Consider the following 25,510-nt stretch of genomic DNA (forward strand, 5'->3'; position numbering starts at 1 on the left):
TATATTTTCCCTCATTCTAAAGTGCCACATCTATCATATACTTAATTCTACATTTATTTAGGTCTATTTCAAACCCTTTATTTGTCCTGTCAATCTATATATCTTTGACAGAACCAAGATATTTTATACTATGCTGTGTAATATATCTTACCATTGATAAAGGCTATTCCCGTGATAGTATATTTATTTTCAGAATATCCTAACTTTTCTCAACATGTAAAGCTAGCTTCATGAAATGAAAAGAAGTTCTACAGAGTAATTATTGAATGCTGTGTCTGGACTATGCATGCATGTTAAGTCGCTTCTGTTATGTCCAGCTCTTTGTGACCCCATGGACTATAGCCTACTAGCCTCCTCTGTCCATGGAATTCTCCAGGTAGGAATACTGGAGTGGGTTGCTATTCCCTCCTCCAGGGGATCTTCCCCACACAAGGGTCGAATCCATGTTTCTTGCATCCACAGGTGATTTCCTGCATCAACAGGCAGGTTCTTTACGACTAGCTCCACCTAGGAAACCCTGTGTCTAGACAGTGGTAATGTATTAATTTAAATTTAGTAATGCAAATTTATGCTTATCTTACCTCATACACTTATCAGCTGGTAACATTAACTCAATTTTCTAGAATTCAGCCTTGAATTTTAATATGTAACTTCTCAGTTTTGAGACTAGCAAACGGTAAATTTACTAAGTGCTAAATTACCAATAGCTGTAATATTTTCAAAATGTACCCTCTTTTCTAATGTGCTGGTGGAAAAGAGAGATGCATATTACATTGTTTATGCTGTGCTTAGTCGCTCAGTTGTGTCCAACTCTTTGCGACCCCATGGACTGTAGCCCGCCAGGTTTCTCTGTCCATGGGGATTCTCCAGGCAAGAATACTGGAATGGGTTGCCCATTCCCTTCTCCAGGGGATCTTCCCCACCCAGGGATTGAACCAAGGTCTCCAACATTGGAGGTACATTCTTGACCTATCCAAATGGAATTTAAATCTGACTAACCATCTATTATGTGGAAAATAAATATGAAATCCAAAAAGGTTAAATGGTTTATCCCAAATCACATAACCACTTGATAGTGTAACAGTATTTTCCTGAAATCTTCTCCAGTGTACTTTCCTTTTCATCACACTGCACTAATTATATGAAAAAAGTATGTAAAACTCACTATTAAAATATGAAGTGCTAAATAAGTAACATATTTTCTATCATGACACTTTTCTAAGTACCCAGTTCTTTCAGTTCAGTCGCTCAGTTGTGTCTGACTTTTGCGACCCCGTGAACTGCAGCACACCAGGCCTCCATGTCCATCACCAACTCCCGGAGTTCACCCAAACTCATGTCCATTGAGTCAGTGATGCCATTCAACCATCTCATCCTCTGTAGTACCCTTCTCCTCCTGCTTTCATCTTTTCCAGCATCAGGGTTTTTTCAAATGAGTCAGCTCTTCACATCAGGTGGCCAAGGTAGTAGAGTTTCAGCTTCAACATCAGTCCTTCCAATGAATACCCAGGACTGATCTCCTTTAGGGTGGACTGGTCGGATCTCCTTGCAGTCCAAGGGACTCTCAAGAGTCTTCTCCAACACCACAGTTCAAAAGCATCAATTCTTCTGCATTCAGCTTTCTTCACAGTCCAAATCTCACATCCATACATGACTACTGGGAAAACCATAGCCTTGACTAGACGGACCTTTGTTGACAAAGTAATGTCTCTGCTTTTTAATATGCTATCTAGGTAGGTCATAACTTTCCTTCCAAGGAGTAAGCCTCTTTTAATTTCTTGGCTGCAGTTACCACTTGCAGTGATTTTGGAGCCCAGGAAAATAAAGTCAGCCACTGTTTCCACTGTTTCCACTGTTTCCCCATCTATTTGCCATGAAGTGATGGGACTGGATGCCATGATCTTCGTTTTCTGAATGTTGAGCTTTAAGCCAACTTTTTCACTCTCCTCTTTCACTTTCATCAACAGGCTCTTTAGTTCTTCTTCACTTTCTGCCATAAGGGTGGTGTCATCTACATATCTGAGGTTATTGATATTTCTCCCAGCAGTTTTGATTCTAGCTTGTGCTTCTTATAGCCCAGCGTTTCTCATGATGTACTCTGCATATAAGTTAAATAAGCAGGATGACAATATACAGCCTTGACGAAGTCCTTTTCCTATTTGGAACCAGTTTGTTGTTCCATGTCGAATTCTAACTGTTGCTTCCTGACCTGAATACAGGTTTCTCAAGAGGCAGGTCAGGTGGTCTGGTGTTCCCATCTCTTTCAGAATTTTCCACAGTTTATTGTGATCCACACAATCAAAGGCTTTGGCATAGTCAATAAAGCAGATAAATGTTTTTCTGGAAGTCTCTTGCTTTTTCCATGATCCAGCGGATATTGGCAATTTGATCTCTGGTTCCTCTGCCTTTTCTAAAACCAGCTTGAACATCTGGAAGTTCACGGTTCATGTATTGCTGAAGCTGGCTTGGAAAGTTTTGAGCATTCCTTTACTAGCGTGTGAGATGAGTGCAATTGTGCCGTAGTTTGAGCATTCTTTGGCATTGCCTTTCTTTGGGATTGGAGTGAAAACTGACCTTTTCCAGTCCTGTGGCCACTGCTGAGTTTTCCAAATTTGCTGGCATATTGAGTGCAGCACTTTCACAGCATCATCTTTCAGGATTTGAAATAGCTCCACTGGAATTCCATCACTTCTACTAGCTTTGTTCGTAGTGATGCTTCCTAAGGCCCACTTGACTTCACATTCCAGGACATCTGGCTCTAGGTGAGTGATCACACCATCATGATTATCTGGGTCGTGAAGATCTTTTTTGTACAGCTCTTCTGTGCATTCTTGCCAGCTCTTCTTAATATCTTGTGTTTCTGTTAGGTCCATATCATTTCTGTCCTTTACTGAATCCATCTTTGCATGAAATATTCCCTTGGTATCTCTAATTTTCTTGAGGAGATCTCTAGTCTTTCCCATTCTATTGTTTCCTATTCTATTGTTTCCCATTCTAAGTACTATTAAATCTTAAATAATTGCAGAGTATATAATACAATAAACTTTATCTTAAGGAATTTTGAGTTTCATCTTTAGACAACTATTTGATAAATTGAAGAATTTTAAGTAAATAATTGTAAAGAAGTGAAAGTTGCTCAGTCATGTCCAACTCTTTGCCACCCTATGGTCTATACAGCCCATGGAATTCTTCAGGCCAGAATACTGGAGTGGGTCATCTTCCCCTTCACCAGGGGATCTTCCCAACCCAGAAATCAAACCCATATTGCAGGCGGATTCTTTACCAGTGAGTCACAAGGGAAGCCCAGGAATACTGAAGTGGGTAGGCTATCTCTTCTTTAGCGAATCTTCCTGACCTGGGAATTGAACCAGTGTTTTCTGCTTTGCATCTGGATTCTTTACCAACTGAACTATCAGGGAAGCCCTAATAGTAAACAAAACTAATTATAATTTTGAAATTCATATGGGCTTAAGTTAATGCACTTTGAATGGAGACTTTCTGAAAACTGTGTTTGTATCCTCTGTGCAGATTATAGCTGACTGGTGGTTTTATGAGCAATATATAATAACACACTATATTAGACAGCAAAACACCCAGTTGATTAAGAAATCTCATTTCTGTCTGTGAAGAGCAAACCTTCATAAATAGTCTTACTTTATTTTGTTTGGATAAAAGAAAATAGGAGTGCTAAATTGTAGTCTAGCTCTACTATCATAAGTAATAATTCTGTCTTAAGTTATTATATATATATATATAACTTTCATATATATATATATATATATAATGATGTCCAGCAATAATTTCTGAGTTTGTTTTTTTAAATATTGTTTAAGGTAAGATTATTTGGAGTGAGGTAGTTTGATCTCTTTCTTACCTTTTGATTTTTTTCTTAATTTTGCCATTACTTATACTTGTTACTGAAAATATAAACTTATTTTTAAAACTTGGCCAATCATTTGATTGACTTGTGTTTTTTTGCCCTTCTTAATAACAAATGATTTTTAAAGAACAAAGAAACAACAGAATTTCCAGTTTTCTCCTTGTAGCCAAATATTAATTACCAGTATATTTAAGTTATATCAAAGATGAAATAATTCTCAATAGTTTACTGAGTAGGCAGTAGCACATGTGATATAGCTTTGTTTTTAGTATAACATCTTTCAGAAGAGGGAGATATATGAAGTGCATTAATATATCCAGATACTAATTTTCTATTTCTGATGTTGGGCAACAAATGCCCTTTAAGTATAGAATTTGTGTTATATTTTTGTTCCAGTAAGAATAATCAGATTTAATCTATATTTCTGGTTACCTTTAAAAGGATTTACAGTTTAGTTGGGTTGTAAAGAAAAACAATCTCAGTGAAAGATGAAATTTGTAATATCAGATTAGAGAAAAATCTTTTAACATTTTATATAGTATATGAATAGGTGATTCTATCAATATTAATTTTACTTCTCCTTCAATAATTTCTCAAATTAACTTTTTTTTGCTTGCAAGTTATGCAGTATTTATAAATGATAACTTCTAGACTTCTACTTTTGCGTATTTTTCTTAGCTTTAATGATCACTCTAACATTATGATCTTGACTCTACCATATATGTTTCTATATTGGCATAGAAGTTTCTATGTAGAAAGGCATTCTATCTCCTTGAAGACATTATACCATGAATTATGGTAACTTATAAGAGGGGGCTTCCCAGGTGGCGCTACTGGTAAAGAATGTGTCTACCAGTGTAGGAGATGCAAGAGAAGTGGATTCGACCTCTGGGTTGGGAGGATCCCCTAGAGTAGGAAGTGGCAACCACTCCAATATTCTGGCCTGGAAAATTTCATGGACTGTGGAGCCTGGTGGGTTACAGTCCATGGGATTGCAAAGAGTTGGACACGACTGAACGACTTTCAATTCACCTGTCGGCTGTGTGATCTTAGGAAAATCACCTATCTTCTCTGAGCATCACTTTTCATTTCATTTTTGGTATATGTGAACTCTAGCACTCTAAATGAAATAACCTTGTATTCGGTTGTTTATTTCTGTGTTTCGTCATATCTAAGAATAAAAAATTATACTTCTGTAAATTTCTTAGAAAATCTATTGCAAATTTCATTATTTTCTGTGGATAAAATGGGCATTTTATTATTCACAATAGATATTCACATTACTTACTTTAAATTGGCAATACAAAATTATGAAGTTGTTGTTATTGTTCATTCACTAAGTTGTGTTGGACTCTTTGCAAGCCCATGGACTGTAGCACTCCAGGCTCCTCTGCCTTCCACTGTCTCCTGAAGTTCACTCAAATTCATGCCCTTTGAGTTGGTGATGCTAATGATTTGAATTTTATATAAATTTTTATTTTTGATATTAAAAGATAAATGCTGATCAATTAAGTTTCTAGTAGTAATTCTACTGGAGATTAGATATGGTCTCTGAACTTCAGAAATTATTAAAAGCTAATAGAAGACACTGGAGAAGGCAATGGCACCCCACTCCAGGACTCTTGCCTGGGAAATCCCATGCGTGGAGGAGCCTGGTAGGCTGCAGTCTGTGGGGTCCCTAAGAATCAGACACGACCGAGAGACTTCACTTTCACTTTTCACTTGCATTAATTGGAGAAGGAAATGGCAACCCACTCCAGTGTTCTTGCCTGGAGAATCCCAGGGACGGGGCAGCCTGGTGGGCTGCAGTCTATGGGGTCGCACAGAGTCGGACACGACTGAAGCGACTCAGCAGCAGCAGCAGCAGAAGACTCATCAGAAAAATATAGAGTTATCATAAATTTATATTAACAAATACAATGACCAAAAAAGTGTAGTACAAAGAGATGATATTGTGGCATTATGTTTCTAGTTGGAAAATGGTGAACAATGGAGTTTTTTAAAGGAAATGTTATTTGAGCAATGGTATATGGTATGAACAGGATGGATATTGGTATGGATGAAAATTGTATTCCATTTAACCAGAACAATGTACAGGCAAAAGCACTGCTTCTTCATGCATATCTAGTGCTTACCAAAGGGCCTCTCACAGAGTAGCTGCTCATAAATACTTGATGATTGGTGAATTGAGTACATGCACACATGCACACTAAGTTATATTAATTAACTCAGGGAAAATTATACATTCTCAAGTCAATTAAACAGAGATAGGTGGGTATGGTGCAGAAAATTGGAGAACTAGAAATGAGATTTTTGCATTTCTACAATGTACATAAATTATTATGCCTTTACTTGCATGTTTCTCTGCCATTTCTTCTTCATAACTTAGTAGATTGTGGTAGTTTTTCTTTCTGTACTTTTTACTCTTATTTGCTGTCTTTCTTAATTTACTTCCTAACATGAGTTTTCTTTAATAAATGTTAAAATCTTTAACTGTTAGAATTAACATTTTAAGAAACTTCTTAGGAGAAAAAGCCTAGGGGATGGGGTGGGGACTTAAATTTATTAAATCTATCCTGTGCTTCATAATGTACTAGGCATCTTATCTGTATCAAGCATTTTAAAAATATTTAACATAAATATGACTAATTAATAAGGAATTTTGATCTGTATTTTTTAAGTGATAAAACCTGTGCTAAGAGGTAATACATTTTCCTCCAGTCATATGGTTTAAATATGATTCAAATTCAGGAGCGTATGGCTCTGAAGCCTGTGTGTGTGTGTGTGTGTGTGTGTGTGTGTGTGTACTTGAGTATGTGTTTTCTAGTTTACCATCTTAAGGTCAGATAAAAACTTTATTTTCTACAAGAATTAAAAAAAATTTTTTCCTTAAGTGAGACCAAAATAAATTCATAGTTCTGGTCTACTCTTGTAAAAATCTTATAAAATTTAGTGTATGTGTTACAATGAAGGATTTTCAGAAAAAAAGCAGCCAAATCAATTCTTCCATCCTCATTTGTCTTCACAAGAATGTGAGTAATATGAGGGCAGGAGGTTTCGTGTATTCTGTTCATAAGTTATTCCCACCTCTACTTTACCAAATACTTGAAGATCCATCGATTGTTTATTGAGGGATGATTGGCAGAGATGTCCTTTTCCCTATTCTTTTTGTATGTACTACTAGATATTTTTCTATTCAACTAATGTACATCATTACATTCACCATTATATAGCTCCATCCAGAAATACAAGCAATGTTAATTCACCCTTCTCACACATGCAAACTTACTGAAGTTTAGCCCAAGTATTTTTTAAATGCAACAGATTGGAGTTTATCTTGGAAGGGTGCTTCCATCTGTGAAAACACTCATTGGAAGAAGGAAGAACACTTTAAAATAAATCCACCAGCTGTATTGATAATGGTGTAGTGACATGAAGGCCTGAATATGATAGAACTATTTGTTAAAATAGTTATACCATATGAGAGAATAGCTAGCTTGTGGGTTTCTTGTGTTTCTTGATACTGACTTTAAAAATCATTAAATTGTAGAGGGATGACACTAATGAGGTTTCAAGCTATACTTTTAAAATAAAAAAGAATAAAACTTAAAGTTTTCTTAAAATTAACTCACATAAATGGCACATGGGGTACCTTAAATTCTGCTTTAAAAATCTCAATGAGTAATAGAAAATTCAGCACCAGCAAGATCCTGGGTAAGCTAATGGACTGGACAGCATTCAAGGCCTATTCTTTTGTGTTGCTATAAAAGCAGCAAATATATCAAGCATCATTTTGTCTCTAGATTTTTGTTACAGAAGGGTAAAAACTGTCATCCAGTATGTATAAAATAAATCTGTGCACAAAAGATCAGATATTTATTTTTTATCCCTGCTAATATAGCCTTCCTTGTACGTTTTTTTTTTCTTTCACACAATAGAAGACTAATATATGTGTGACTGAATGAATAACATGAAGAAACTAGTGAAGTGGTTGTGTATTTTCAAGGAGACTGCTGGGGTATCTTTAAAGTACCCTTATAAATTTAAATTTTATAGCCTTTGCTATTAGAAAGGTTTAAGAGCTCACAGACTAGGAGTCAGATCTCTTATTTAGAAGGAGGGCTCAAGAAACCCACTTACTATGAGAGAAATAATTGATATTGATCGTGAAGTTCTTGATGGGAAGAGTTGAGGAAGTGTTCTCTTTCTAATACGTTCCTGAATGTCTTTGACTCTAAATAGCAGATCTCTATACACAGAGTTATCTGCCATTTTTTCGAAGTTATTTGTAAGAGGTGAATTGCAAAGATGACTTCTCAATTATTGCTTAATGTTGTTTCAGCCCATTTTCAAAACCATGTTTCTATGTTCTGTGATATATGCCAATACTTTCTTTTTTTAGGTTTAACTGTGTCTTCTTCACATTCCCAGTATTTCTGCTCCCTTTTTGAGAATTTCCACATAATCTATACATAAGTCTTCCCAGCTAGTCCCTTAGTACTTGCACCCTTCTATGAATATTAAAAAACTTCAATTAAATACCAAATTCTTACGCTGGCAGTGAAGGTTCTCCATAATATAGTTCAAGCATATTTTCCAAATATATCTCCTAATCATCATTTCCTGAGTGAATAAGCTCTTAGCCAAACTGCCAAGTCATCACACCAAATTTTGATTATTTACTCATTTCAGTCCACAACAACTTGTATGTCCTTCCCTCTCATCTCTTAGTTCTGTCAACTCGAGTCATTTGAATGCCACCAGTTTTAAAACTAAGTCTAAACCTTAGCCTGAAATGACCTCTTATACTGATAGCAAAGCAGTTTGATTTCAGAGAGTGAATATTTGCCTTAAAAAAATTGCCTTGGTGATTTTTTATTTAAGAAATGTTCAATAATACTTATTACTTTTTAAGAATTTTATAGCCTCCTACAGGAATACTCCCAAGCTCATTCTGTGAGGCTACTATCACTCTGATACCAAAACCAAAGATATTACACAAAAAAAGATAGACCAATATCACTGATGAACATAGACACAAAATATCCTCAACAGAATGCTAACAAAAAGAATTCAGCAACATGTTTAAAGGATCATACACCATAATCAAGTAGGATTTATCCCAGAAGTGCAAGAAATTTTCATTCTACACAAATCAATGTGATACATTGTATTAACAAACTGAAGAATAAAAACCATGATTGCCTAAATCAATGCAGAAAAAGCTTTTGACAAAAGTCAACATCCAATTATAACTTAAACTCTCCAGAAATTGCACATAGAGGGAACTTACCTCAACAAAATAAAAGCCATCTATGATAACACCATAGCAAACAGCATTCTCAATGGTGAAAAACTGAAAGCATTTCCTGTAAGATCAGGAACAAGGGAAGGATTTCCACTCTCACCTCTTTTATTCAACATAGTTTTGGAAGTCCTAGCCATGACAGTCATAGAAGAAAAAGAATTAAAAGAATGCAAAGTAAAAAATAGGTAAAACTGTCACTGTTTGTAAATAATAGAATGATACTATATGTAGAAAACTCTAAATCCTAAAGATGCTACCAGAAAACTACTAAAGCTCATCAATGAATTTAGTAATGTTGCCATACGCAAAATTAATATACAGAAATCTCTTGATTTTCTATACACTAACCACAAAAGATCAGAAAGAAATTAAGGAAATAATACAATTTGCCACTGCAACAAAACGAATATCTAGTAATAAGCCTACCTAAAGAGTCAAAAGACATTAACTCAGAAACTGTAAGATATTGACAAAAAAATCAAGGACTGCACAAACAGGTGGAGAGATATACCATGTTCTTGGATTGGAAGAATCAATATTGTGAAAATGACTCTACTACCCAAAGTAATCTATAGATTCAGTGCAGTCCCTATCAAATTACAAAGGGTATTTCTCACAGAATTAGAGCAAAAAAAAAAAAAAAATTACAATTTGTGTGGAAATACAAAAGACCTCAGGTAGCCAAAACAGTCTTAAGAAAGAAAAACAAAGCTGGAAGAATCAAGCTCCCTGACTTCAGAGTATAAAGTACTGTGTCAGTTGCTCAGTTGTGTCTGACTCTCTGCACTCCATGGACTGTAGCCTGCCAGGCTCCTCCGTGCTTGGGATTTCCAGGCGAGAATACTGGAATGGGTTGCCATTTCCTCAGAGGATCTTGTCTAGCCAGGGATCGAACCTATGCCTCTGTGTTTCTTGCATTGTCAGTCAGATTCTTTACTGCTGCACCACCTGGGAAGTCCATAGACTGAACTACAAAACTACAGTAATCAAGACAGTATGGTACTGGCACAAAAATAGAAATATAGATCGATGGGTCAGGACAGAAAGCCCAAAGAGAAATCCATGTGCCTATGGTCACCTAGGAGGAGACAAGAATATATAATGGAGAAAAGAATTTTTTTTTAATAAGTGGTGCTGGGAAAACTGAATAGCTGCATGTGAAAGAATGAAACTAAAACCCTCTATAATACCATACACAAAAATAAACTCAAAATTGACTAAAAACTTAAATGTAAGGCTGGGCACTATAAAACTCTTAGAGGAAACCATAGGCAGAATGCTCTTTGACATGAATCAAGGCAAGATCTTTTGTAACCTACCTGCTAGAATAATGAAAATAAAAACAAAAATAAACAAATGAGACCTAATATAACTTAAAAGCTTTTGCACAGCAAAGGAAACCATAAATTAAATGAAAATACAGCCCTCAGAATGGGAGCATATATTTGCAAATGAAGCAACTGACAAGGGATTAATCCCCCAAATATACAAACAGCTTATGCAGCTCAATATAAAAAACAAAAACAAATAACCCAATCAAAAAATGGATGGAATACCTAAATAGACATTCTCCAAAAAGACAGACAGATGGGCAACAGACGACAAAGTCTTCAACATTGCTAATTATTAGAGAAATGCAAAGCAGAACTACAATGATGTATCACCTAACACAGGTCAGAATGACCATCATCAAAAAATATACCAATAACAAATGCTGGAGAGCATGTGGATAAAAGGGAACTGTCTTGCACTTTTGGTGGGAATGTAAATTGGTACAGCCACTATGGAGAACAGTATGGAGGTTTCTTAAAAAAACTAAAAATACAATTACCATATGCCCCAGCAGTCCCCCTCCTGGCTAACTCCTAGATAAAACCATAATTACAAAAGATACATGTACCCCAATGTTCATTACAGCACCATTTGCAATAGCCAGGACATGGAAGCAACCTAGATGTCCATTGATAGATGAACAGATTAAGAAGATGTGGTACCTATATACACTGGAATATTACTGAGCCATAAAGAGGAACACAATTGTGCAATTTGCAGAGGTGTGGATGGACATAGAGACTGGTACAGATTGAAATAAATCAGAATGAAAAAACAAAGATCACATAATATCACATGTATGGAATCTAGAAAAATGATACAGATTAACTTATTAGCAAAGCAGACATAGAAACATAGAAATAGAGAACTGACATATGGATACCACGGAAGGAAAGAGGGGTGGGATTGGAAGATTGAGTTGATCTATATATATATATATATATATATATATATATATATATATATAATGTTTAAAATAGATAACTAATGAGAACATACTATATAACACAAAAAACCCTACTCAGTACTCTATGGTGACCTAAATGGGAAGGAAATCCCAAAAAGAGAGGATATGTGTATATGTATAACCGATTTACTTTGCTATACAGCAGAAACTAACACAATATTGTAAGGCAACTATATTCCAATAAAAATTAATTATAGCATCCTATAATTTTATTTTGGTATAAGAGTTATACTTGAAGCTGTGAGATTGTTGATGAGTTACTGGACAGTTTTATTGTCAATGATAGGCTGTGATAGATCAGGTCCTAGTTTGACAGCTGTGGCAAATGGTGAGCCATAAGTGTAATTTAAAATGTTTTGTTTCATTATATTTTATTTGTTATGACATATATATATATTTTTCTTTCCTTCTGTCATTATTTTTGTGTTTAAAATGAATTTGGGACTCTTAAAACAATCAGCATCCTTGTGGAAAAATCCTTCATTGTTTAATTAGATTGTGTTCTTTCTCCATTTTTTCCATCAAATATCCTGACACGTTATCTGCAATTGACATTTTTTGCCATGACACTATTTTTATATTATAAAAACTTCTAATTATGCAATAGGATATTTTACTCATTGAGTCAGTCAATACATATTTGTTAATCAATCATGTCACGTGTTCCTGAGGTGACAAGTAAGATGAGGAAAGAATGCTTAAAATGACTTTGAGATTTTTCTCTAGCAGTGATTTAACTGCTAGTTTAATTGTAGGTGCTGAGTTAGAGGATCAGTGGGTTTAAGTAGGAACTAAGGAAGTTTGCTTAGGAATAGAAGATTAATTTTAAGTTACTAACTGTTTGGTATGAACAGTTTTATGTTTGCCATTATTAGGTAAAATTATCCAAAACCATAACTAAGACAATGAAATAAGTCTGTATCTGTTTGCTGCTATAGTAAAGCATTTTGTAAGTAAATACAAGGTGATCTCTAGGTATTATTTAATTTTTAGGAAAATAAATATGAACATATTAATTAAAATATTAAACTGTAAATTTACATCTTTTCTTTTAGATTTGTGTACAGTAGAGATGCAATTTATCCTTTTTTAGTAGAAAAAAAATTCCAAAAATTTTATTTTATTCCCTTCCAGGATACTGATGGCTCAATTGATAAAGAATCTGCCTGCAATGCAGGAGACATCCTGCAATATAGGAGACCTAGGTTCGATCCCTGGGTCAGGGAAATCCCCTGGAGAAGGAAAAGGCAACCCCCTCCAGTATTCTTGCATTGGAAATTCCTTGGACAGAGGAGCCTGGCAGGCTATAGTCCATGGAGTTGCAAGAGTAGGAAATGACTTAGAGACTAAACCACAGGATATTGTCCAGTTTTGCATCTAATTTAGCAATCTTATTCAAATACCCTTTGCTAAAAGTTTTTAATTTTTACAAGAATTATTTTTATTGCCTTCCACAGTGCCTATATAATTTCCAGTCCTATATGTATACTTTTTAAAAATATAACAGCTTTTTTGAGATATAACTCATTTTCCATACAATTTGCCAATATACAGGGCATAGTTCAGTGGTGGCAAATATATTTGCAGTTACACTTATTACCGCAATCAAATTGAGCATATTTTTATCATCCCAAAATCAAATCATATACCTATTAGCAGCTGTTTTCCATTTCTTCTCCGAGCCCCAGTCATAGACCATTATCAATCTGTCTTCTGTCTCTTTATTTTTGCCTATCCTAGATATTTTCTATAAACAAAAACACAGAATATGTAGCCTTTTGTGAGTAACTTCTTTCACTTAGCATAGTATTTTTAAGGTTCAGCCATGTTGTAGGGTTTATCATTACTTCAGTACTTTTTATTGCCAAATAACATAGTAACATAGATTATATGGATATATGTTTTTTAGCCTTACATCAGTTGATGGATAATGGAGTTGTTTTTTTTGTTTGTTTGTTTTAGCCTTAGAAATAACACTGCTATGAGCATTAGTGTACAAAGTTTTGCATAGATAAATTTTGTAAATGTTCTTGAGTGCACACCAAAGAGGGAAATTCCTGAATCTCATGGTAACTTCACTCTTAAAACTGAAGAGCTGCCAAACTAATTTTCAAAGCAGCTATATCATTTTCCAGTCCCATCAGTAGTAGATGAGGGTTCCAATTTCTTCACATCCTTGCCAACAGCTTTTACTGTATGTCTTCTTGATTATAGCCATCCAAGTATGTGAGAAATATGTCTTTGTCATTTTGACTTGCATTTCTCTGATAATATTGAGCATCATTTCTTATGTTTGTTGATCATTTGTATATTTTTGAAAGACTATTTATACTAATATTTTGCTCACTTTAATTGGGTATTTATTTTTTATTAGTTTTTAAATTTGTTTTTATTAGTGAGTTGTAGATATTCTTTATATATTCAAGTTGGAGATTTCTTAACCGGTTTCCTCCTGGGTTGTCTTTTAACTTTTCTGATGGTATTCTTTTAATTTTGATGAAATCCAGTTTATCTTTTTTGCTGTTGCTTGTGTTTTGTTGTCTTATATAGAAACCATTGCATAACCTAGTCATGAAGATTTACTCCTATGTTGTCTTCTAAGAGTTTTATAGGTTTAGCTCTAAAATTTAGATCTATTATCTATTTTTCAGTTCAGTTCAGTTGTGTCTGACTCTTTGTGACCCTATTGACTGCAGCACACCAGGCTTCTCTATCCATCACCAATTCCTGGAGCCTGCTCAAACTCATGTCCATTGAGTCAGTGATGCCATCCAACCATCTCATCTTCTGTCATCCCCTTCTCCTCTTGCCTCAATCTTTCCCAGCATCAGGGTCTTTTCCAATGAGTCAGTTCCCATCAGGTGGCCAAAGTATTGGTGTTTTAGTTTCACAATCAGTCCTTCCAATGAATTCAGGACTGATTTCCTTTAGGATTGACTGGTTTGATCTATTTTTAATTAACTTTTATGTATGGTATGAGGTGGAGATTCAGCTTCATTCCTTTGTATGTGAAATTTGGCTATTACTGCATCACTTGTTGAAGAGAATGTTCTTTACCTCTGGAATTCTTGGAATCCTTTTAAAAATCAATTGAACATAAATACAAAGGTCTTACTGGATTCTCAATTCATTCCATTGAGGTATATTTTTATCATTTTTCCATTACCACTTTATCTTGATTACCATAGCTGTGTGGTAAGTTATGAAATCAGAAAAATGTGATTCTTCCAAATCTGTTCTTATTTTTCAAGGTTCTTTTGGCTATTCTGATTCCCTTGGATATTCATATGAATTTTAGGGTCAGCATGACCATTTTAGCAAAGTACAAGTCAGCTAGGGTGTTTAGAGGGATTGCTTTGAGTGTATTACTATCCTGACAAGAAACTTTCCAATTATTATCATGGATCTATTTTCCATTTTTAAGTCTTATTTTTTTCCATCAGTGTTTTGTTGTCTACAGAATATATGTTTTACACTTTTTTAGTTAATATAATTCTAAGTATTTTTGATGCTCTTCTAAATATAAATATTTTCTTGATTTTATTTTTGGTTTGTTCATTGCTAATATATATAAATACCAATTATTTTTTATGTATTTATGTTATATATTTATGGTTGCTGTGTTTCTTGTGTGTGTGTTGAAAGTGTTAGTTGCTGAGTTGTGTCCAACTCTTTGCAACCCCATGGACTGTAGCCCGCCGAACTCCTCTGTTCATGGAATTCTCCAGCCAAGAATACTGGAGTGGGTTGCCGTTCCTTTCTCCAGGGGATCTTCCTGACCCAGGGATCAAACCCAGGTCTCCCTACTCTAGGCAGCCTTTTACCATCTGGGGCACCAAGGAAGCTTGTTAGTATTCTCCAGACAAGCAGAATATATCACATATAGATAAATAGATATACATATAAAATCAGTGTATATATCATTAATGTCCCAGCTCAACCACAAGAGACAAGTTTATCCTTTCTGCACCATTTTTATGCTATTTAGGTCCTCAATGGATTGTATGTTACCTACCCACATTGGGGAGAGCAATCTACTTATCTGAATCCACCAATTCAAACTAATTTCATATAGAAACACCTTCATATCCACACCTCAAAGTAATGCTCAATCTAAGCATCCCAAGGCACCAATTGATTCATAAAATTAAAGATAACAGTGCTAATAATTTTAAATTAAATTTATTATGATTTTCTATGTGAAAGATTATTTTATCATTTGTTGTTGTTGATTCGCTCAGTCATGTCTGACTCTTTGTGACTGTATGGACTACGGCATGCCAGGCTTTGCTGTCCTTCACCATCTCCCAGAGCCTGCTCAAACTCGTGTCCATTGAGTCAGTGACGCCACCCAACCATCTCATCCTCTGTCGTCCTCTTGTCCTCCTGCCTTCAATCTTTCCCAGCATCAGGGTCTTTTCCAATGAGTCGGTTCTTTGCATTGCATTAGGTGGTGAAAATATTGAAGCTTCAGCTTCAGCATCAATCCTTCTAATGAATATTTAGGATTGATTTCTGTTAGGATTGACTGGTTTGATCTCCTTGCAGTCCAAGGGACTCTCAGGAGTCTTCTCCAACATCACAGTTCAAAATCATCAATTCTTCAGTGTTCAACCTTCTTTATGGTCCAACCTCACATCCATATATGGCTACTGGGAAAACCATAGCTTTGGCTAGACAGACCTTTGTTGGCAAAGTAATGTCTCTGCTTCTTAATACATTGTCTAGGTCAGTCATAGCTTTTCTTCCAAGGAGCAAGTGTGTTTTAATTTCATGGCTGTAGTCACCATCTGCAGTGATTTTAGATCCCAAGAAAATAAAGTCTGTCATTGTTTCCATTGTTTCCCCATCTAATTGCCATGAAGTGATGGGACTAGGTGCCATAATCTTTGTTTTTTGAACGTTGAGTTTTAAGGCAGCTTTTTCACTCTCCTCTTTCACTTTCATCAAGAGGCTCTTTAGTTCCTCTTCACTTTTTGCCATAAGGGTGATGTCATCTGTATATCTGAGGTTATTGATATTTCTTCCAGCAATCTTGATCCCAACTTATGCTTCATCCAGCCTGGCATTTTGCATTTTGCATTCATCATAATTGGAAATAATTTTACTTCTTCCTTTGCAATCTGAATAGCACTTACTTCTCTTCCTTGTCAAATTATCTGGTAGATTTTCTGTACTGTGCTAATTAGAAACACATCCTTTGTTCGTGATCTTTGGGAGGAAGCATTCAGTTTTCAGCATAAAATAAGATGTTAGCTGTTGGATTTACATAGAGGTCCTTTATCAGAGAATAAGTTGATTTGTGTTTGTGGTTTGTTGTAAGTTTTTACCATAAGTTTTGTTGGAGTTTGTCAAATGCTTTGCTGCATCTTTTGAGATGATTGTGTGATTTCTATTCTTTATTCTATTGATACAGTGTATTTGGCATAATAAACCAATCTTGCATTTCTGGGTTAAATTAGATATGTGTACTTTGGAGGTATTTATTAAGAATTGATGTACATATTTGAATATTTTATAGAATTCATCATTTAAACCAAATCATCTTCAAATGCTTTTTTAATCAACTTTGCTATTTAATGAATTTTTATTTATTAATATATGATATAATATCTTTGGCTTATTTTTTGTATATGCTCTTTCTATAAGTTTAAGAGAGTCCAATGTTAATTTTTGAAAATTAGACTTTGTCAGTTAAGTGCTTTATTATTGGTCCTTATTAGTGATACTAACATACCATCACAAAGATATTGGTAAATGTGACCAAATTTAGAGAAAGAAGCCGATCTTAATCTTTTGAACTAAGAGTAAAAGACATGCCTCATAGTTTTAAAATGGACTGATGAAAGATCAAAACTAAAGAAACTATATAAACAAAAATCATCTGATGAAGTATAAAGAATAATCTAATGGGCTTTCTGTCTACCTTCCTAATTATAATGAAAAGAGCTTTGTGTTTCTTTTACAGTGTGGTATGTGCTATAACTGAATAATAATATCATAACTAAATTTTATAATCTATTGAGTAATGAACAGTAGACTTTCATATGAAATTATACTTTAGTACTTAAGAGTATACAGCCACAATATGGCTTTGGATTCTGACTCTGCCACGTATATACTATATGATCCCTTGGCAAATTATTTACCCTTTATATTTCACTTTCCTTATTTATAACTTGAATCTCATAACACATTTCTACTAGCTATTCAGAAAATGTGTATTGAAGAGTCATTTACATATGTTAGATGTGACTGTTGGTTGCTAAGTAGACACTGAATAAGAGAAATATTGTTAATCCACCATGGATGCTGTTAAAACCATGCGTTTAGATCTATTTTTAAATGTTTCATTCAGTTATTCAATATAAGTTTGATTATTTTTTAAATAATTATAATATTATGATTGTATTTTTATTGTTTCATGTATTTTGTGTATCTTTTTGCCTGAATTTTTATTAAAATTAAATTAAAGGTTTTATCTGCTAGCATTATTTTCTGTATCACCTGTGGGTCTGCTTCATTAATTTACTTTTTATCTAGTTATCAAAGATTTAATTCTATTTTTTTCTCATGCCTAGAAATTTTTTCTTGAGTGCTAGATATATTAAATAAGATGATTGATGTTAAAAACTTAGATAAAGACCTGGTAAAGTGTCAGAAATATAGTACAGAGTCAATAAATAGTAAAGATTAATGCTGTTCTTTATTATCCTCAATATTTTATCTAGGAATTTGTATTTATGATTGAAATTAGTCGTGGAAATAATGTATGTTTTCAAAGACTTTCAAATGTACTTTAAGTAAAAGCTGAAAAAAATAAATGCATCTGTTTCATATTGTTAAGTACATTCTTCCTTATCTTCTTTTAAAATGTATTTTAGAGTATTTTTATATGGGAAAATGGACAAAGAATTTTATTCCAGTTTCACCTATTAACATATAACATTGTATAGCATATTTGTTACAACTAATGAAACTTTATTAATGTGTTGTTGGTGGTGGTTTAGTCGCTAAGTCGTGTCCTACTCTTGTGATCCCATGGTCTGTAGCCTGCCAAGCTCCGCTGTCCATAGCATTTTTCAAGCAAGAATATTGGAGTGGGTTGACATTTCCTTCTCTAGGGGATCTTCCCAACCCAGGAGTCGAACCCAGGTCTCCTGCATTGCAGGCAGATTCTTGACCGACTGAGCTATGAGGGAAGCCCAATATGTTATTATTATTAACTAAAGTTTATATTTTCTTCAGATTTCCTTCGTTTTTACTTCATGTCCTTTTTCTGATCCAGGATCCTCTCTAAAATAACAGATTGCATTTAGATGTCACATCTCCTTGGGGATCTTTTGACTGTTACAGTTTCTCAAAATAATCCTTATTTTTGACAAAATACTTAACAGCTTTGAAGAATACTAGTCAGATTCAATTTTAAATTTTCATGAAAGGAAAACATATTTCTGAAATGTTCAACGTATTTTCATTATTCAGTAAAAAATGATGTATTTGTATAATTTATGAACAAGTAGGATTCCAAAAATTCTTAATGAAACGCAAAAGATTCTAAACTAGTCTATAATAGTCAAATGTGTGGAAGGGAGTGATGAGGAATGAACTTAACAGTCTAGTCTTGTATAATGAGTTTCATCTGCATATTTGGTTAATAGGTTGTTACTGAAGGATGATACTCAACACAAGAGTGTTAAAATACATAGTATCCATGGACAAACCAGATGAATTGAATGGGAAGAGAGCCCTGGCCACCCTTAATATTGTTACATCATGGAGTATATCCTGAATTACCTGAGCATAATTTTTTTTTCTTTAGTTTTAAGGTTTAGGTTTTAAGCCTGTTCAAGCAATCTACTTAACTAACTTTTGTTAAAACTGAAAAGAAATATTTGTAGCAGGATAGAATTAGATGGTTTATTTTAAATTTCAATTTACCAAATCTCATTATTCATTATTAATATATATGTATTGGACGTGTATATTTTACTATGCTAACTTGATGGATTCTGATGCTAAAGACTCTTATAACCTCTGCATCTTATACACTGATCTAATAGAAAAAGCCATCATAATTTGAATGTTAAAAGGTACATTGTTACATAAGAACATTTTATTTTGCAGAACTATTATGGAGCTGCTAAGATGATATTTTCTGACAACCCACTTGGTCTGACCTGTGGAATGGTATGCCCCACCTCTGATCTTTGTGTAGGTGGATGTAATTTGTATGCCACTGAAGAGGGACCAATTAATATTGGTGGATTGCAGCAATATGCTACTGAGGTATGTAAGATGTACAATTGTTTTTTCTATCCCTGAAGCACGAAAATCTTAAAATAACTTTAATCCTGAAGCTTTGTTGATATCCAACATTTTTAGTGTGATATACAGCTACAGTTTAAGTATTTTGTGTCATAAACGATGTTTTTATTCAACGACTTGGCTTCAAAAATGAAATTTCTAAAACCATATGTCAAATTAATTGTAATCCCAGAAGGTTATTAAAATACTTTCACTGAAAGTTATATAAATTGGAGTATCTGAAAATAGAATTTATTCATTAACTTTACGTTGGAGTGTGGCTAGGGGGTCCCATTATGGGAAAATAAAAAACAAACTATCTTAACTAGTTCTTTTTCCTGAAAACATCTTTAATCTTCACAGCTTGAAAGAATACATCAGCATTCTTCTATAATATTTTTTGAGTAATAGAGGTTATAGAATTATCAAAAACCCTCAAACTGAATAATATTTTTTAACATTAGATTTTGTGAACCTGTGGATTGAAAGCAGATGTGTTTTTTGGATGCAAATTTATAATGAAATAATATGAAAACATTTTGTCCCTATTTTCTTATAAGTTTGGGCCATGTCTTTCTTTTTTAATGACTTTGAAGCTCTGGGACATCTTATTCTCTCTGGGGCCTCCATTTTGGAGTCAACTACCAGATCCATTCCTGTGTATCATTTAAATGATCAGCTTATATGGAGGTTACAGTAGAATTTTGTAATCCTTGGGGTCTGTTTGGCTAGAAGACCAAATTAAATAACCTGTCAGCACTAGATTTTTAATTAATGACTTCTCTGTCTGATGTTGTCAACTCAAACACAACGTATTCTTTCTTTTTAGGACCCTTCTCATAATATCCCTCAAGCTTAAATCTTACTTTGCTTTTAGTAATAAATCAGGTTTTTATTCCCTTCCTGCTTTCTGACAGGTTAATTCTAAGGAAGGGCTCCTGGGAGTGAGAAAATAGAAACAATTTGAGGTTGTGAGTTGTTGCAATAAATTCTTGTATTTAATTTCTTCTCCTACCAAATTCAAAATTGCATTGGTTTACCTGACCAGTGCAAGGTATGATCTTTACAACCTGAGACAATCCCTAGTTGATGGAGAAGATTCACTTGAATTCTTCCACATTTTTCTTTGGGGACTCATTGTCTCTTCATTAAAACGGGGCAGGCTTGCAAGGATGTAGTAGGTAAAAGTTCACACAGTATCTATATAAACTAACACTGCATTTCAAAGCAAAATCAGTTAAAATAATGTTATTTGTCTGTGGTTTGGACTAGAGAGGGAGGGAGGGAGGAAGGAGAGGGGAGAAGGGGAAAAGAGAGAAAGGAAACAGTGAAGGGGGGTGGGGAGAGTGGGGAGAAAGGGAAACATCATTCCTCTGAGAACTCTGTTTTAATGAGGTTGTACCACTGCTTTCCAAAGCAACGTCTATTTATTTCAGACATAGCATAGATTAGGATGGCATTAGATGCATTTTAAGAGACTCATGGAATTTAGATAGCAATGTATCTCCTTATTACATTCCATTTATGCTTCTTATTACTGTGGCTTCAAATATATCTATCAAATTATAAATAAAAATATCCCAGTGGAACTACATAGAAAGGCTTTCATTTTTTTTTAAGTTGACTACTTAAGGCAATTTATTTTAGAGAGTTCTGTCAAAGGGTTGTTTACTTAAATTTACCCAACAGTCAAAGTTGTTGTGAAGGTAAGCAGTACTGGATTCACAGATATAGGAAACAGACTTGTGCTTACCAAAAGGGAGAGGGAATGGGAGTAACACACTGGGGATATGGGATTAGCAGATACAAACTGCTATGTATAAAATAGAGAAGCAACCAGGATATATTAGATAGCACAGGGAATTATTATCTTATAATAACCTAAAGGGAGTATAATCTGCAAAAATACTGAATCACTATGGTGTATCCTGAAACTAGGGCTTCCTAGATGACGCAGTGGTAAAGAATCTGCCTGCCAGTGCAGGAGACGGAAGAGATGCTCGTTTGATCCCTGGGTCAGGAAGATCCCCTGGAGTAGGAAATGGCAACCCCGTACAGAATTCTTGTCTGGGAAATCCCATGGACAGAGGAGCCTGGAGGGCTACAGTCAGTGGGTTCCAAAAGAGCTGGACATGACTGAGCGGGTACACACACACATAACCTGAAACTAGCACTAAATCAACTCAATGAAAATAATAAGCATAATGCAATGAATTAATTGACTGCTGCTGTAAAGAAAGAGTACAACTTTTAAAATAATTCTAAAATAAAAATATTAAATAATGTTATAAATAATATATGCAAATACCATTACTCTTCCAAACTACTAAACTATTGATAGGAGTACTTAAGTAAAAGCTGAACATGATATATAAATAATTTGATGTTTGTTTGATAAAATAATGATTGATTTTTGACTTTTAAAGAATTATAAATCTATTTTTCAACCAAATTAAGCAAAGGTTAGGAGAGCAGAATAAAATAGTATGGTATTTTTCAAAAATGTTTTTCCTATAATTTATGTGTATATATTTCTGTAATATATATGTGATTTTTGATATATCAACTCCATAGTCTACCTTTATTATTTAAATCCATACTTAGATTATACCTTTCCATTTAAACATGGGCATATGATTTAGAACATGTAATAGAAATGTATGTAGTATGTAGTAGAAAAGGAATAAATCACATAGAGGATAGCATGAGGAGGATCAGGAGACCAGCTACTTTAACTACTTTTGTTTTGTCCTGTATTGTCAATCCTGTGCTGTCCCCACATCTGCAGTGACTTTGCTTCATACACTTTTGCACATGTGAGACAGACAGACTACAGAATGATTCTAGATCTCTCTAGGGGGCAGTTTTTTCTTAGTTCAGTTAAGTATAACAATAGTGCTTCAAATAAATAATTTGGAAATAATAGCTTGCTGTGGATTTTCTTATCAATTTCATCAGTGTCTTAAAATTTCTCTATATAGATTTAATACTTGAAATTTTTATGTTGACATGTCTTTGATCATTTAGTTGACTTATTAAGAAATCATATATTTATCACATTTAAATAACCAACTACACTCTCATTGCCTCTCAAATTTAACTAATGAATTGCTGCAAAAGGATAATGAAGAATGCATCTTTCTACTAATTTCCCAAAGTTTGAAAAATAACTATAAATAGAGAATTAACTGCATGTCAAATCACTTCCTTTCCACTGATATTAAAGAGTTTTAGGAACAATTTAGAAAAATTAAAATTCCTAGGTTCTAAAGGCTGGATGGCATCACCGACTCGATGGACGTGAGTCTGAGTGAACTCCGGGAGTTGGTGATGGACAGGGAGGCCTGGCACGCTGCGATTCATGGGGTCGAAAAGAGACGGACACGACTGAGTGACTGAACTGAACTGAACTGAAAGTTTGACTCTAAATCTTAAAATGAATGAGGCTCAGAGGATTAGTACTTAAGGTTGCTGCCTCAATTATGAATTTTTAGAAATACATTAGATTATGAAACTGGTATCAGAAAACAGTACTTGTTTTTCACAGTAAATGTTCTATGGGATTATATTAATACCCATTAAACATACTGTTTTGCATGGCATATACTCCTTGCACTGTACTTTGAATTTCCTTTTTATACTTTTAGTTAAGAACAGAACTGAATTATTCTTTAGATTTTTCTTTAACTGTATTTTTCAGGTCTTTTATATCAGCTCTCATTTGAAATAGCCTATTTTTGTCCCATCATCATATGCTATTTATATACTATCATTTGCTATTTTTACTTATTTCCATAATTTATTGAATAGACATACTTCAAATCAAATTGACCAGTGCTTATAACATAATAAAAATACACTGATATAGTTCAAACAATCAGGTATTATGAGGCTGCATTAAGTAAACTAGTAAAATTATTTGAATGATCAACATGTTTTGTTAAATGCTGCAGTCAATAATTTAAAGAATTGTGAGTGAAGAAGGAACATGATTACTTGAGTTAGTGATTATTTTAATAAGACAAATAATCCTACGGTATCTTCAACTTGAACATGGAGCTGCTAGAAGCTTTAAACTTTTGATGTCCACAGTTATATTGGCGGAGGATATAGAGACACATGTACACTAAAAAATAATAGAATGTTATGTCTTTTTTCAAATAATATATTTTTGTGATGCATCTTCCCATCTATCAAATAGATAAGTATAGAAGAAGAAAAAATTAGGTGTAGTCCTCATATTAAAATCAATTACTGCAAAAAAGTGCATAAACTGAAATGTGAGATTAGGTATACTCTATGCTGCAAAGAGCAATATTGCATAGGAACCTGGAATGTCAGGTCCATGAGTCAAGGCAAATTGGAAGTGGTCAAACAGGAGGCAAGAGTGAACATTGATATTCTAGGAATCAGTGAACTAAAATGGACTGGAATGGGTAAATTTAACTCAGATAACCATTATATCTACTACTGTGGGCAGGAATCCCTTAGAAGAAATGGAGTAGCCATCATGGTCAACAAAAGAGTCTGAAATGCAGTACTTGGATGCAGTCTCAAAAAATGACAGAATGATCTCTGTTCGTTTCCAAGGCAAACCATTCACTATCACAGTAATCCAAGTCTGTGCCCCAACCAGTAACACTGAAGAAGCGGAAGCTGAATGGTTCTATGAAGACCTACAAGACCTTTTAGAATTAACACCCAAAAAAGATGTCCTTTTCATTATAGGGGACTGGAATGCAAAAGTAGGAAGTCAAGAAACACCTGGAGTAAAAGGCAAATTTGGCCTTGGAATACCGACTGAAGCAGGGCAAAGACTAATAGAGTTTTGCCAAGAGAACGCACTGGTCATAGCAAAAACCCTCTTCCAACAACACAAGAGAAGACTCTCCACATGGACATCACCAGATGGTCAACACCGAAATCAGATTGATTATATTCTTTGCAGCCAAAGATGGAGAAGCTCTATGCAGTCAGCAAAAACAAGACCGGTAGCTGACTGTGGCTCAGATCATGAGTTCCTTATTGCCAAATTCAGATTTAAATTGAAAAAAGTAAGGAAAACTACTAGACCATTCAGGTATGACCTAAATCAAACCCCTTATGATTATACACTGGAAGTGAGAAATAGATTTAAGGGACTAGTTCTTATAGATAGAGTGCCTGATGAATTATGGATGGAGGTTCATGACATTATACAGGAGACAGGGATCAAGACCATCCCCATGGAAAAGAAATGCAAAAAAGAAAAATGGCTGTCTGAGTAGGCCTTACAATAGCTTTGAAAAGAAGAGAAGCAAAAAGCAAAGTAGAAAAGGAAAGATATAAGCATCTGAATGCAGAGTTCCAAAGAATAGCAAGAAGAGATAAGAAAGCCTTCCTTAGTGATCAATGCAAAGAAATAGAGGAATACCACAGAATGGGAAAGACTAGAGATCTCTTCAAGAATTAGAGATACCAAGGGAACATTTCATGCAAAGATGGGCTCAATAAAGGACAGAAATGGTATGGACCCAACAGAAGCAGAAGATATTAAGAAGAGGTGGTAAGAATACACAGAAAAACTGTACAAAAAAGATCTTCATGACCAAGATAATCACGATGGTATAATCACTAAACCAAAGGGCCAGATATCCTGGAATGTGAAGTCAAGTGGGCCTTGGAAAGCATCACTACTAACAAAGCTAGTGGAGGTGATGGAATTCCAGTTGAGCTA

General features: G+C 34.4%; 1 protein-coding gene across 3 annotated transcripts in view; it reads left to right on the forward strand.

Moving 5' to 3' along the window:
- The window catches only part of DPYD (dihydropyrimidine dehydrogenase), a 930,948-nt gene that overhangs the window by 215,642 nt on the left and 689,796 nt on the right, over positions 1-25,510 (forward strand). For all 3 annotated transcript variants that reach the window (XM_061411115.1, XM_061411116.1, XM_061411117.1), the window contains exon 5: positions 19,615-19,776. In XM_061411115.1, coding sequence (XP_061267099.1) covers positions 19,615-19,776 — 162 coding nt within the window. The remainder of the gene's footprint in view (positions 1-19,614; positions 19,777-25,510) is intronic.

The sequence above is a fragment of the Bos javanicus genome, chromosome 3, assembly GCF_032452875.1.
Source record: "Bos javanicus breed banteng chromosome 3, ARS-OSU_banteng_1.0, whole genome shotgun sequence".
Lineage (NCBI taxonomy): Eukaryota > Metazoa > Chordata > Mammalia > Artiodactyla > Bovidae > Bos > Bos javanicus.